Below are 15465 nucleotides of genomic sequence, written 5' to 3' on the forward strand. Positions count from 1 at the left end.
AAACCTAAAGAAAACAGCTGCACTGCACACATCATCTCAGATCAGCCTTGAAACAGTATGAAGCATATGGTGATGTAATCCAAGCAATCAGGAAGCTGAGGCAGAAGGATTTGGAGTTCAAAGTCATCCTCATATATACAAGACACTTCTAAAAAAAAAAAATGCTGGGCGGTGGTGGCACACACCTTTAATCCCAACACACTGGAAACAGAAACAGGTGGGTCTCAGAGTTTGAGACCAGCCTGGTCTATAGAGGTAATTCCAGGATAGCCAAGGCTACACAGAGAAACTCTGTCTTAAAAAACAAAAAATAAAAACAAAAATTAAAAAAAAAAAAAAAAAAGGCCCTCAAATCAAATTCCTAGGAAGAAGGTATTATTGGCCTGCATCTCGAATAAGAAAACCAGAAAGGCCAAGCTCAGAACATATCAGCTCTGTATCCCAAGTCACACAACTCTGCCGGGACACATCAGGACTCAACCCCACTTCTGTCAATTCTATTGCTACTGCCCTTCCCCCACACCACTTCTGATGCCAGGATCCCAGGATCCCAGGCTTGGGCCCTGGGGACTGTGTGCCCTACCCACCCCCCACTCTTGTCCTCTCCCAAGCCCCAAGCTGCCGGCTGGGTTCAGAGTTTCTGTTCATTTCCCTTGCCAGCCAGTCTGTGAACAAAAGCTAATCTTGGCAGAACACCTCCCTGGCTCCATTCGTTATGGGAAGGAATTCTACTGCCAGAGAAGTACACTGTGTCTAAGGAAGCCCTGGAGGTCCCGGGGGAAGGGAAATGCTCTCCTCTACAAATGGGTCAGGCCAGAGACTTCGGCCTACCTGCCTACCTACCAGAGACCCTTCGAGGGATCGGGGCAAGAAGAGCAGGAGCCTTGCACAGGAGCTCATGGCCAGATCCCTCTCCCAAACAGACATCAGGACGAAGGGTCACAGTGGAACAGCAGAGGGACAGCAGGCAGGGGACAGTGGGGAGAGTCAGGAGCTCCGGCTTGCCCTGGAAGTTCACAGACTGGATGTCTAACCCCTTCCCAGGCCTACCTGCTCCCATTCCCCTTCTGTTCCTTAGCAGCAGGAGGGCTGGGTTAGGAGAAGGGGCTTTTCCTAGGGGACAAGACTGTCATGGGGGAAGGTGGGATAAAGAAGATGAGGGGTGGGCTGGAGGGATGGCTCAGTGGTTAAGAGCGAATACTGCTGCTCTTCCCGAGGACCTGAGTTCCATCCCCAGCAACCACATCACATCGGGCAGTTTGTAACTGCTTATAACTCAGCTCCCAGGGGGATCTGACACTGTTGGCCTACACAGGCACCTGCACACACTTACACATATATACACAGATTAAATATATATATATATATATATATATATATATATATATATTTATTTATTAAAAAAAAAAAAAAAAAAAAAAGAAGATGAGGGGTGGGTGGAGTCAGTCATCACTGTCAACTCACCTGACAGGTCAGGCTCTAGTGCAGGGCTGCCTTGCTTGGCTGAGTCAATCAGGCCAGAGGCGGATTGGTGGGATAAGGGCCAAATATTGCCAGAGTGGTGTGGCTCCTTCATAAAGAGAGGATGAGCTGCTGGGACTTCAGCATGAGTTTCGCAGCCATGGCCAAGATGAATGGTAAGTGGGGTCTTCCTCCAGGTCTGGAAAAGACCGAGCCAGGAAGGGTTAGACACCAAAACAGGCACAGGCACTGGATGGGAGAGGGACATGGGTCCACAGGGCGGCCGCAGGTCTGAGGACATCTCAGCCGAGGGCCATATAAGAGTATATGATAAGAACGGAGGCAGAGATTTGGCTTCAGCAGGACCTGGGGATGGGTCAGGGTGTCGAAAATGAGTTCAATGGAGGGGGATCTGGAGGAGGGGTCTGGGGGTGGGATCCACTCAAGGCAAAGTACAGAGGGACCAAGAAACAAATGCTGATAGCTCAGGGGAAACTATACGGACTGTAGACTGGATAAGAAGGTTAAGGTAGATCTGTGGGGTGGGGAGAGGGATTGAGGTTTATGGCGTCTCTCCTTTGGGCTTGGCGATGTCTCGCCTCTTTTCTGGTGAGTTGTCCCAGCGGAAAGCTGTCTCTGCAGTGGGAAGGGTCTGATGCACCTCCTTGGCTGGTGGCTTCAGTTGCCTTGACATCAGAAAGACCAAACTAAGGGAGTTCTCAGCAGCCAGAAACTCAGCTTCTGGGAGGAGCTCAGAGTTCCAGTCCTTGCCTGGTCCACTTAGGAGCAGGTGACACAGAGGATAGCCTCTTCATGTCAGACAAGACTAGCTAACTGTGAAAAAGAAAACCAAGGCACTCAAGACTTGTGTGGTAGTCATCAACTATCTGAGTGATGAGTTCTAATCTCGGTATCACATTATAAACCTGGGGAGCCTGGAGAAACATCGATGAGGCTGGAGAAAACATAGGGACTGCCTGCCTGTTTCCCACAGGTCACTTCTCACTCCCACTCAGAGAACTGAACCTATTTCTCTCTCTCTCTCTCTTTCTCTCTCTCTCTCTCTCTCTCTCTCTCTCTCTCTCTCTCTCTCTCTCTCTCTCTCTATCACACACACACACACACACACACACACCCCTCTTTTCACAAGTATGCACACACCCCTCTCTCCCTCTCACTCTCTCCCCACACAGCCTCACTGCCCGGATGCACTCAGAGAACCCTCACATGCACCCACCCTTCTCACACATCTCATCCTCCTCAGTCTCAAATCCAGCCCATCTCACACTCCAGTTCTCAGAACATCTCATTTTCCCATAGATTCAGACAACCACACTGTTCCACAAAAGCTTCCTTCATATACAGTCACAAACCATGCAGTCATACAAAGCAAGAGCAAACTACAACCACACTCCCACCCACAAACGGACAGTTATACACGACCACAGTCCTTTACACACTCATAGGTGAGCACACATGCACACTCTCCATCAGGAGCAGACACACGTGTAGTCAGCTGTGAACCTCCCACACCCGCCAGCTTCCAAGGTGCAAGCTGTATTCACAATCACACATTAATCACACAAATAACACTACAGTTCACAATACCCTGCACAGCACAATTGCCTTCATAGAGACATAACACCAAATATTTGTATCTACAACCAAACACTTGTCAGACACTGCCCTCACCTGACTGCCCTGTGCCGCCAGCTCCCTCAGTCAAGCCCATCCTGGATAAACAGGTCCCAGAGCCTGGGCTCCAGAAAGACCACCCCCTTGCTTTCTCTGCCCCCAGGAATCCTTATTTTGGGGATCCTGCTATCCATCTCCAGCTGCCTTGCCTTCTCTGAGGACCTTGACAAGTGTTTCCGGGACCCTAATTATGAGACCTTCCTTCTCACAGCCCAGAACGGGCTCCATACCTCCCCACTGTCCAAGCATGTGGTGGTTGTGGGAGCCGGCATAGCAGGTCTAGTCGCAGCTAAGACCCTACAGGATGCGGGTCACAAGGTAAGAAGGTCTCAAAAGGCCTTGATACAGCCTCCAATGTACTTCCTGGGGTGGAAAAGGAGTGAGTGATCTGACAGGGGGTGATGTGCAACTGCATGCACCCACCAGTCTCCGAACCCCCTGGTCCTTAGTCATCGCTAACTGCCCTTCACGTTCTTATGGAGACAAGAATGAAGGACCTATGCTACCAAGACAAAGGCCTCAAATGGCTCGGGGCCCTCTGGAGCGAACAGCCCCACTGAGGTTATTCTGCATGCACGTGGCCTTCAGGCCAGAGCCTATGGCTTTTTGGAGGTGAGAAGTGGGGTGGGGAGAAAGGACAGTACTCCCTAAGAATGACACAGCTGCTTCTCTCAACTCCAGGTAACCATCTTGGAGGCCAGTCACCACATCGGAGGTCGGGTGGTCACAGTCAGAAACAAGGAGGAAGGCTGGTACTTTGATCTAGGACCCATGCGAATCCCAGAAAGCCACAAGTAAGTCCCGTACAAGAGAAGGAGCAAAAGGGGCAGAGTGAGGATGAGGAAAAGGCAGGAGGGACCCTGATGCCATCTTTCAGGCTCACTGTGTCATGTGAACCAACCCAGTAGGTCAGGGCTGATACTCAGCTCCCACTTCAGAGAGAAGACGGTGGTCACAGAAAGCCGTGGTCACAGGAAGTGATAGACCCCAAACTGACAATCACAATCCTTGCTGCCAGTCATCAAACTGTAGTGTGTAAATATGGGCAGTTTCATATTTGTCGCTTACATCAAAATACACTGAGAAATTATAACACATTACTATTAATAGTATCTATTATTTGTTGAGCACTAATTTAGTTCTAGACCCTATCTCCACAGATGTTTCTTTTTTCTTTTTTCTTTTTCTTTTTTCTTTTTTTGCCTTTAATATAAATTGAACCCACACCCACCCTCAAACCACCAAAAACATAAACAACTGCACCAGCCCAAAGTGGGAGTCATTAAATACAGCCTTGACATTCTTAGAAGTGCATGGTGGGATCTCAAATGCTGTCTGAAACAAAGGACATCTGTCTATACTTTTGAGTCCTGTTAGCTGGGATTTCATAAAGGGCCTTAATTCAATGAACTTCTCACCCTCTACAGCCTTGGGAGACAAGGAGCCAATGCCCACAACATTAAATGAGATTACAGTTGAACAAGGAATTAGTTTGAGTTTCCTAGGCACAAGCTTACACTAGTTTCACCAGAAATAGTTTCTAATATAGGACCAGAAGGAACCAGAATGTTATGATGTCTGTCTCTGCTCCAGGCTAACGCACGCCTATGTCAAGAAATTTGGCCTGAAGCTGAATAAGTTCATCGAGAATAATAACAACACCTGGTACCTACTCAATGAACACCGTTATCGTGCCTGGGAAGTCAAGGCTAACCCGGAGATCTTGGGCTACCCCATGAACTCCACAGAGAAGAGCAAAACCGCCCAATACCTCTTCCAGCAAGCCATCACTAAGGTGCCTGCTGCCTTTCCCAACTGGGATCAAGTAGGAAAGGGGAGGTGCCTAAAGTCACACAGCAAATCAGTATGAGGATTCAGATCACCTGACCCCCACCCAACATTCTTATGATTGGTCCATCGGCCTTAGAACATCTGTTGATGATGTCACCACCCTCAACTCCACCTTCAACCCTTCTCTTCTGTCTTTGAGGAATCCAGGGAACATGACTCGGTCGGTCGGCAGCAGTGTAAAGAAAGGGGGGCAACCAGATGAAGCAGCCCTTGGTAGTGAATCAGTCATCCTAGATGACAGTGAAGATCTTTATCTTGAAGTGTCTGTGTTTGTGTGTATGTGCCTGTGCGTGTCTGTGCGTGCGTGCATGCGTGCGTGCGTGCGTGCGTGTGTGTGTGTGTGTGTGTGTTTGTGTACATGTATATTTAGGTAAATGTGGGTGCATGTGCATCTTTGTGTAGAAGCCAGTGGTCAACATCAGCTGTCTTCTTCAATTGCTTTCTACCTTATTTTATTCTATCTTTGGCAGTGTTTTCACTGATCCGAGAGCTTACTAATTCTGCTAGACTGGCTCGCCCGCAAGCCCCAGGAATCCTACTGTTTCTACCTTCTGGCATTGCAGTCATGTGATACCACACCCTGGTTTTTTAAAAATTTGATGTGCATCGGTGTTTTTGCCTGCATGTATGTCTGTGTGAAGGTGTCAGATCCCTGGAACTGGAGTTACAGACAGTTGTAAACTGCTATGTGGGTGCTGGGAATTGAACCCAGGTCCTCTGGAAGAACAATCAGTGTTCTTAACCACTGAGCCGTCTCTCCATCTCCAACACACCCTACTTTCATGTGGGTGCTGAGGATAGCACTCAAGTCCTCAGTCTTGTACAGCAAGTGTTCTACCAACTGAATATACACTTTAGATTTTCATCTTGAACAGGTCTTTTGTTTCTAGTCAGGTGTAGTACTACAAGCTGCTAATCCCAGTACTTGGGAGGTGGATGCAGGAGAATCTAGAACTGAAGAGCAGCCTCAGCTATACAGTGAGTTTGAAACCAACCTAAGCTATGTGAGACTCTGTCTCGTCAATTGTCTTTAAATGAAGGGAAGGAGCAGCATCCAGGAGCTCTGGGAACTGCCCTTTCCTGGCTTTTTGCAGCCTCCCCAAGGGACATCCAAAGAACCTGACTCTAATCTAAAGGCATGTGAGGCATCTGTCGCCCTGTGACCTTGTCTACAGCAGCCTAGAAGTCCTGGTCACCTGGAGGCCCAGCTTGATTACTGTCTCTTCTCCCTTCTGCAGGTCAAAGAAGACATGAAGACATTCACCTGCAGCCAACTGATGTCCTTGTATGACTCTTACTCCACCAAGGTAAGTGACACAGGAGGCCCAGAATGGAGCGGGAGTGACAGGCTCTGTGCTCAGCCAAGGCCCTGGGGCAGTGTCCTGCCAACAGAATGCCCTCTTCCTACTGACAAAGCCTTTGCCTCCCTCAAGCCCAGAGCTAACCTTGCTGCGCCCAGGCCCCTGCTAAAGCTTCCCTACATACTACACGCTCTGGCCCACACTTCTGTCTATGGTTCCTACTTCCACAGGCTTATCTGATGAAGGAAGGAAGGCTGAGCAAAGGCGCAATCAAGATGATCGGGGATGTGATGAACGAGAATGCTGGGTACTACAAGTCCCTCCTGGAGTCCCTAAGGATTGATACCCTCTTCTCCGGAAACGATGAGTAAGGCTGGTTCAGGGCCAGGAAGAACCCAGACCCCAGCACTGGCTTGTTGGGTATTTACTGTGTAGGGGGTGCTCAGGTAACAATGCCTGCCTGACACGGGGCTGCGTATTCATGAAGGTGATGTTTATAAAACATCCCACACAAGAGGGCAGGGAAGATAGGCCCTTCCCTCTTCAGACCAAAGAAATGGCCAGTCCTGGGACACACAGATCTGGGGGTGTCTCCCCATCTCATCGCCCCCTCTCCACCCCTGTAGATTATCAGAGATCACCGGTGGCTTTGACCAACTGCCCAATGCCTTTAATGCCAGCCTGAAGCCTGGCACCATCCATCTGAAGTCCAGAGTAGAAACAGTGGTGAGAGATGGGCCTCAGGTCAAAGTTTTGTACCGCACAGATGGGCCCGCCTCCGCACTGCACCAACTCACTGCTGACTACGTCATCAACTCAGCCTCAGCCAAGGCCACCCGCCTCATCACCTTCCAGCCACCCCTGTCCCCAGATAAGACACAAGCCCTGCGCTCTGTGCATTACGCCAGTGCTACCAAGGTGGGCTTGGTGTGCAACACGTGCTTCTGGGAACAGGATGGCATCCGGGGAGGCAACTCCATCACAGACCGGCCCGCACGCCACATTTACTATCCTAGCCACAGCCTGCCAGGTGGCAAGTGTGTCCTTCTGGCCTCTTACACTTTGGGCGATGATTCCTCCTTCTTGACTGCCATGAAGCCCAAACAGGTGGTGAATATTGTCCTGGACGACCTGGCGGCAATGCACCACATACCCAAGGTGGAGCTAAAGAGCATGTGCCCAAAAGCGGTGGTCAAGCACTGGTCCCTGGACCCCTTCACCATTGGTGCCTTTGCCCAGTTCACACCCTACCATTCTGTGGACTATTCGGAGCAGCTCTTCCAGCCAGAGGGCCGCATCCACTTTGCTGGAGAGCACACCTGCCTGCCCCATGCCTGGATAGACACTGCCATCAAGTCTGGCATCCGGGCTGCCATGAACATTCAGGCCATAGTGAACAAGGAGGCTACTCAGGGACAGGCGCCTTTCTAGAGGCCCTTTACCAACAACCAGGGTGGTTTTTCCCTAAAGATCGTGCTGTAGGAGAGTCTGGCAGAGTGGGCTGGAAGGTGAAGGCCAGCAGAACAAGAGCCAGCAGGAGAGAGGTCACCACTGGCCCCTTGTCTGCAACCAGGATCCCAGCTGGGAAGCTGACAAGAGACATCACCCCTCTCCTATCTCACTCCCTGCCTAGCTCTCTACAAGAAACAACAGAGCTGGGGTGCATGGAGGCATGGGTGGGAGTCAAGGCTGGGGAATCCTGCAATCAGCCCTTAGCTTGAAGCAAATTGTCTCCTGCTGCAAAACAATAACAAGCAAAAAAAGAAAAACTTCACCACCTGTCTTGTGTCACCTTCAACTAAAAGTCCCCAACACCCAAACAAGCAGACAAACCCCCAAGGTACCGGCACACTGAATGTCAGACCCACACACGTGCTCACACCCACAATACACACAAATTCCATCGATGTGTGCCTGAGCCAAGGGCCTCTCATCTTGGCCCAATGTGGGTGGAAACGGAGGGCTTCTTAATTGGTTCTTTTCTGTGCATTAGTGGGATCCTGGTCACCCTGAGAGACCCTCTCTGCCTCACCAGCCAGAACCCCTACCTGTAGCTACCACAGTCTACAGACAGTCCTGAGGGGATACCACCCTCATTTTACAACTCCTTCTCCAACTGTCCTCTCACTAAAACCCACCTGTCTTTACAAAGCCAACCTCAGTCATCCTACCGCAGATCCTCCCTCAGCCCCTCCCCAACTCCAAGGTCCTCTCTCCTCTGAGTCACAATTCTCCCCCACCCAGAATGCCAAATGGGCTGAAGACCTTACTGAGATCGAAACCCCAACCAGATTGGGAGATGCACTAAGGGCTGAGATCACATATTTTATGCTGGGTGGTGGTGGTGGTGTGTGCACACGCTATTTCCTTTAGCCTACCAATCATTACTAAACATCCCATATGCCTGGCACCATATGGCACCTGGCTGAGAAGCAGAAACACAGAGAGTATGAAACAGTGAAAATCAACTCCCCTCCACTGGCCTCCCGGTGGTCAAAGATCAGTTCCCAAATCTGACTCAATTTTTGTTCCAAAATCTTAGAAACCAAGAGTTATTCCTGAGTCTTAGGGGGATCAACTAAGTAAAAAGGAAAGGTAAACTGAGCCACAAGCACTCCTCATTCGAGAGACTCGGGAGGGCCCAGGAGGCAAACACAATGACGTGCTGGTTGCAGTTTTGTGGAAGACTGGCATAAGACACAGGAGGGAGGAAGAGGGAAAGAAAACTTCCATCTTCTACTACAACGTGGCCCACTGTTAAATCTAGACATCTCTTCTCGGATACCCAATCATCACTGACAGTCAGGACATTTTTAGTTCCAAGGGACAGAAATCAAACTGGGGTTTTCTGGGGGGGGGGGGGTCCCATGTCCAGAAGTCCAGGATGAACAGGATGAAGCTGCTTTATCAGAGCGACTAGGCTCCAGACTGAAAAACTAGTATTAAGGGCCCAGAGTCTAGATCTAGGTGGGCTCTGTCCTCTTCTTACAGACGAACAGTGGTGTGATGTACACAAGGACACAAACAAGTGGGCTCTCCTCCAGTGCAAACCATCACGAGATGTACACTTGGTTAAGCCGTTACTGCAAGCAAACCAGGTACTCTCAGAGGCCTGGAAATACACTCAACCACCATTCCTGGGGTTAAGCTGCTGTACCTGGCTACAGGGATCTGCACAGGGAAACTCTCTGGGGGTATCTTGGTGACATTAAGCAGGCACCCTTCCCTTGCAGGCTCACCCAGGGTGAGCTTAGGCTGGTCCCTTTTACAGCTGTTAGGGTTGGAAGTGGAGCTTATTGTTTGATTAGTTCCAATCCCAACATCATATGAGGGTCTGGGGTCTAGGCATAGCCAGCATTCTCTATCTATGTCTGGCTGAGAATGGCTAAGAAACTGGTACCCCCCCCCCCCCCCCCGCTTAGGATACCAAACTCCAAGGGGCTGGCTTCTTCTGCCCCTTGACTTTTATCCTCATGGTTACTGAGGGAGTTCCTGGGCAAAGTGGAGGTTGAGGGTTTACTGCCTTGGAGAGGGTCATATCTCAGGGGTGCCAAGATAGGCTGGTTCAGCCCAACAGGCTGATGACCCTAGGTACAGGTTTCTTTTGAATAGTCAACTGCTGCCTGGGTTTGGACCATTCAGCTGTAACTTGACGCCCCAGGTCCTACCAGTTTCCCAATAATGGGTTTCCTGCCAGGCCCTAACCTTTATGGATATGGGATTGCATTGCTGGTGGCCACAGGTAGGTGATGATGGTTTCCTTTCTAGGACTAAGAAAGGATCAGTGTTCCCCCAGGAGGACTTGGTTTTGCAACTCCACTGAGCTCAATCATATTCTCCTAGATTCTAACATCTGAGGGGGATGGGGCATCAGGCAGGCATAGTACTGGATAAATCAGTACTCTTTCTCTTCACCAATGGACCCACAGCCCCAGAAGTGAGTGAACCATCCCCCCGGAGCTTCTGGTTGTAATCGTTTACAGAAATCTACCTGGAAGGTGAGTTGGGTCTCAGTGAATAGATTGCTGTGAGCTCCCCAGTCCTGGTCTTTCTTAATTCCCATAGGCAAGGTCCTGACCTATGGGAGTTTGAGGCCTTTCCCACAGGGAAACAAAGAAGACAAAATTGGACAATCATAATTGTAGGGTCCACGTCAGGCATGGAGAGAATGTAATGGTGACCCACCTGTCATCTTCGGTAGCCTCTTTCAGCTGGGTCTGGCAGCTCCATGAGGTGACCAGTCACCTTCAGTGCTATGGGGGTGGTGAGGACCACAGAGCACGGGCCTTTCTATGTTGGCTCCAGGCTCTGGGCTGAGATCCTCTTTACTCACACAAGGTCTCCAGGCTGGAACTTGTGGGCAGGCTCATACTTGGGCAAAGGTGCAGCCTCTTGAATTGTCTGATGAATAGTCCTCTGGGTCTGTTTCTGGGCCTGTTAGGACTTAAGGAGGGGATGGTTAGTAATGTCTGCCTTATTAATAGCTTAAGAAGGGAGGAGGTGGCCTCCCAAATGATTTCCAATGTGGTGGCAGGGGCCCTTAGAAAGGCCCAATTTTTGCTGGTCTCAAGGACATATTTAGTTAAAGTCTCTTTTAAGGTCCTAGTCATCCTTTCTACCTACCCTGAGCTTAGTTTCCAATCAACATTAGGACCTTTGCCAGATTTGGGGAAATGTTGGCCATGAAAACCAGGCCATTGCTGGACCACAGGGAGAAGGGCAACCCAAATCTAGAAATTAACTCTTGGAGGAGTTTCTTGGTGACCCCTGGGGCTATTTCTATTCAGGTGGGATAGGCTTCCATCCATCCATCCAGAGAAGGTATCCGTGACAACTAAAAAATACTTATACCTGAGAACCATGGGTAAATTCCACTTCCCCATGTTCTCCAAAAGTGCTTTCTTGGGCGTGGATTCCTTCCAGGGCTTTTTCTCCTTCTTTGGGGTTCACTTATTAAGCACAAATGGTACATCAGAACACCATGTCTTTGACAAGATTGGTTGAGGGATGTAATACATGGGCCTGAGTAAGTCAGCAGTTTTTGATGCCCCCAGGTGGGTGGCCTGGGAGAGTTTGATGAGCACTCATGCCTGAGAGCAGCAGGGAGTTGGGGTCTCCCATCCTGTAAGAACCACCACTTGTTTGTGTCCGGCTTCACATCCTCCCTTCCTGACAGTTGGCCTCTTCCTGTGCATAATTTGGGCACTGGAGCAATCCAGGTTCAGACAGGGTGACCAAGATCTAGAGAGGCCCCACTGGTTCTAGGGTCACCTTCTGGGTGGCTAAGTCTGCTGCCCTGTTTCCTTGGGCCTCCTGGGAGTCCCCTCTTTGATCCCTTAGCAGGGGACAGCAGCTGCCTCTTTGGGCAGCCATGCGGCCTCTAGTAGGGCCAGCGTTTCCTCTTTATTTTTCATTTCCTTCCCGACTATGGTGAGGAGTGCCCTCTCCCTAGAGAGGGCCCTATGGACGTGGGCTATGGCAAATGCATACTGACTGTCCGAGCACCCAGTGATGGTTTTGCCCTTCCCCCTAAGAAGCACCTGGATTAATGCCAAGAGCTCAGCCCTTTGTGCTGATGTCCCTCAGCTGAGAGACTGGGTTCATACTGTCCTGTCCAAGGTGGCACAGCAGCCTGCCATACCTGATTCCATCTTGAATAAAACTGCTCCCACGGGTATAGAGTACCTCTTTGGCTTTTTGCAGGGGGACGTCTGTCTGTCTGGGTCTGGTGGACTGGAGCATCTCAGTCACTCCCACGCAATCATGAAGGGGCTTTTCTGGGTTATCATCCGGCGGCAGGCTGGCTGGGTTGGTGGCTCAAGTTTTAAAGAATTGGATACCAGGATAGTCTACAAAAAGTGCTTGATAATGCATTATCTGGGCATTGGACATTCACCTCTCCGGGGTCTCCTGCAAGAGTGCTCTACAGAGTGTGGGGCGGTTTGGAACAACAGTTCCTAGCCCAAAGTCGGTCTGCCAGCTTCTTTTACGAGCGTGAGGGTAGCAGTCAACCAGCAGAAACAGGATCGAGTCTTTTGGATGAGTGGGCCTTACCCATGGCCTCTTCCTTGGTCCCAGGGTCTGGCAAGGATCCCCTTTGCAGTCACTTACCTCGGACAGGGTGTCCTTCTCCCTCCCCCTTTGAGGTGTTTCGGGCTCCCCCCGCCCATGGGACCTCTTTTACTAGCTTTCACTACTGCTTGGGCCAATTTTTGGTTTTTTCTCCTACAGAGTCATGGTATGAGCCTTCTGAGCAATCTCCCATAATTGGGACCTATTCATACCCTCAACCCCTTCTAATTTCTGAAGTTCCTTTCTTTTTTTTAATTTTTATTGCATGTGCATTGGTGTTTTGCCTGCATTTATGTCTGTGTAGGGGTGTTTGATCCCCTGGAACTGGAGTTACAAACAGCAGTGAACTACCATGTGGGTACTTGGGAACTGAACCCGAGTCTTCTGAAAGTGCAACCTGTGCTCTTAATAGCTGAGCCATCTCTCCAGCCCCCTGAAGTTCCTTTCTAATATTTGGGTCTGACTGCACAACAAAAGCAATATTGGTTGCTTGCTCGTTTTCCTGGTGTGTCTGGGTCTACAGGGGTGAACACTGGATAAGCCTCACAAAGGTGCTCCAGGAACCAGCGGGTGATTCTCCAGATTACTGTATTACCTCGTTGATCTTAGAGACAAATTGGCAGGCTTTCTAGCAGCTGCCTTTAAACTTTCTAAAAGGGCCTGGTGAAAATTGTCCAGAGCCTCCTTACCTTGGTCAGTGTTGGGGTCCCAGTCATGTTGGGCAAAGGGGACTATCCACTCTATCTGGGCTACACTGTTGGGCAGGGCCCCAGGACAGCTTTCCTATTCTCAAGCTGGATTCTGGCCCACTCCATGGCCATGAAGAGGTGGCCAAGAGCTTTTGGCAATCATTCCAGTTTGCCTGGTGGGTGTAAAAGACTGTCTCCAGGTGACTAATGAGAGCCTGGGGTTCTCTAGAGAATAATGGATTCTGAGTTTTCCAGTTGTACAGATCACTGGTTGAGAAAGAGACATAAACCATGAAAGAGGATGGAGGTGAACCTCCAGGTGCTGGACCCTTTGGAGGCAACTCATTTAGGTGGGCGGGGGCTGCCCCAGCCCAGGGGAGTTCCTCCCAGAGCCCCTATAACTACAGACATTCTGCATGTATGCATGTGAGGAGCAGAGAGGGAGCCCAAGGTAGGAAAAACTTCTTCTTCCCCCAAGCTCAGCACAGCTGGAGGAACTATCTCCTCCTTCCCTGGTGCAGATGTCTACTGGAATGGGCATAGGAGGAAACAAAGGGAGTGTGGGGCCTCAGAACTGCTTCCCCCTCCCCTGTGCACACTCCGCACAACCACACAGATGGCAAGAAGATGGACGGCAGAAGGATCCTTGTGGATGCATTGAGGGGCCACACTGTGAAGGGCTAGAGGCTCCGGAGAGGCCAGGTCCCTCCCCACCTCCACATGGGGCCCTAGACAGGGGGCACCATGAGCAGGGGTGTAGAGAAAGAACCAGTAAGTGAAACAAGGAGAGAGAAGGGTGACCCACAGAGACACTCTTGGAGTCAAGACAAGGAACACAATGGCGAGAGGCACATGTCCAGCACCATTCCAGAGAGCAAAGCAAAGACAAGGACCTGGACAGCAAGTGAGAAGCAGCCAGAGCTAGGAGCAAGCAGAAGGAAGAGCTTCATAGTGGTGGTAGAGGGAAGCTGGGGGACTGTTTACCCTACCCTGGGCACAACCAGGGGCCCTACTGGGGCATATGGGAGGGGGATATAAATTTAACAGGAGATTTGGGGTCTCTCTGGTTAACTTGGATGAGCCAAAAGGATACAAATCCCCAGCAAGGGGACACAGGTCTTAGGCCAGGGGTGTGGGTCTTACATCAGAGAAAGCCACCCATCAATAGATTGGTCCTAGTCTGTAAAAACCCTCCTTGAAGTCATTCACTTCAATGGTGGCTTGAGACTGCTCACTCCCCCTCCCACTTTAGATTTGTCTCTCCAACCAAAGAACTGGCAGAAACACACTGAGACACAGACAGGCAACAATTAAGACAAACAGGATGGCCACCACACAGACTGAAACTAGAAAATCTAATAATGTCTCTCAGGATCCCAGACACTGGGATTTGGGGTATATCCAGCCTTCCCTAAGTGCCCTATTCAGAAGATGCCATAACAGACTCACCTCTGAAGGGGACAGATCCAGATGATTTTCCCTAGTTTCCCATTTAGGGTGGAGGTGTCAAGAAACCTCTGGATTGACAGAAGCAGGGGTGAGAGGAGTTCCTGGGGTCCTGGAACTTCTCAGGGTGTGCACCCCCTAGGAACTGTCAGTTCCCAGTGCTCAGCCCAAGGAATCCAAGGCCCCCAGTGTCCTGGCATCGCGGTCTCTAGCAATCAAAGAAAGTCTGTGTTGCTGGCTGGCAGTTGCAGGGGGACCTTGCCCAAATCATGCAGCCCAAGCTTCATTGTCCTTTGTCTTTTATGCACAAAATCCACCTCCTGGCTCACACACTTCAGCTAGCAAAAACCAAAACTACAGAAACCAAAAAGCAAGGTTAGTACAGTTAGGGACTTTCCTGGATCCTGGAACTATGGCTAGGTCTTTTGTTCCCTTTTTGGCAGGTGTTGGTGTCTATGTGTTGACTGGTGCTGACAACATGGCATCAGTATGCTAAGATCTGGGGGTCTGTTAGACGGAGCCCCAATGGTCACCAAAGATAAGGAAAGAAACAGTTTTAAGGATTGTAGGTAGATAAAAGCAACAGGCACACAATACAGACTGCATCTCCCCTGGATTCTAGGGTAGAGCCAAGGAAATCAGCTGAGCTATTCCAGGGTTTGAGGGAGCCAGCTCCCCTTGGGTTTCTGAGGTCAGCCAGTTCACTATAGACAGGGCCACAATGTCCATGGAAAACCAGAAGCCAAATAAATGACACCCTATGATCTGACCCATTGAGGAAGGTGTGTAGGCGTACTTTTCTGTCCCACCAGCCAACTCCCAAATAACCACACAGAGACTTATTAGTAATTATAAAGGCTTGGCCAATAGCTTAGGCTTGTTACTAACTAGCTCTTTTAACTTAAATTAACCCATATTTCTTCTACACTCTACCATGTCACAGTACCATT

General features: G+C 50.0%; 2 protein-coding genes across 2 annotated transcripts in view; one reads left to right on the plus strand and one right to left on the minus strand.

The window, feature by feature from the left end:
- LOC107399651 (olfactory receptor 2A12-like) overlaps positions 1-14868 on the minus strand; it is a 45903-nt gene extending 31035 nt beyond the window's left edge. Inside the window, exons 1-2 of the mRNA XM_076564927.1 lie at positions 14519-14868; positions 10642-10751 (exon numbers count right to left, since the gene is read on the minus strand). Of these exons, the coding sequence (XP_076421042.1) occupies positions 10642-10678 (37 nt within the window). The 5' untranslated portion in view covers positions 10679-10751; positions 14519-14868. The remainder of the gene's footprint in view (positions 1-10641; positions 10752-14518) is intronic.
- LOC102913676 (L-amino-acid oxidase-like) lies at positions 1426-8112 on the plus strand. Its single transcript, XM_006994567.4, has 7 exons — positions 1426-1637; positions 3260-3474; positions 3838-3950; positions 4750-4951; positions 6246-6314; positions 6539-6675; positions 6935-8112. The coding sequence occupies exons 1-7, from the start codon at positions 1586-1588 to the stop codon at positions 7737-7739; spliced, it is 1593 nt and encodes a 530-aa protein (XP_006994629.2). The 5' UTR covers positions 1426-1585; the 3' UTR covers positions 7740-8112.
- Positions 14869-15465: the final 597 nt, after the last annotated feature.

Source organism: Peromyscus maniculatus, chromosome 2, assembly GCF_049852395.1.
Source record: "Peromyscus maniculatus bairdii isolate BWxNUB_F1_BW_parent chromosome 2, HU_Pman_BW_mat_3.1, whole genome shotgun sequence".
Classification (NCBI taxonomy): domain Eukaryota; kingdom Metazoa; phylum Chordata; class Mammalia; order Rodentia; family Cricetidae; genus Peromyscus; species Peromyscus maniculatus.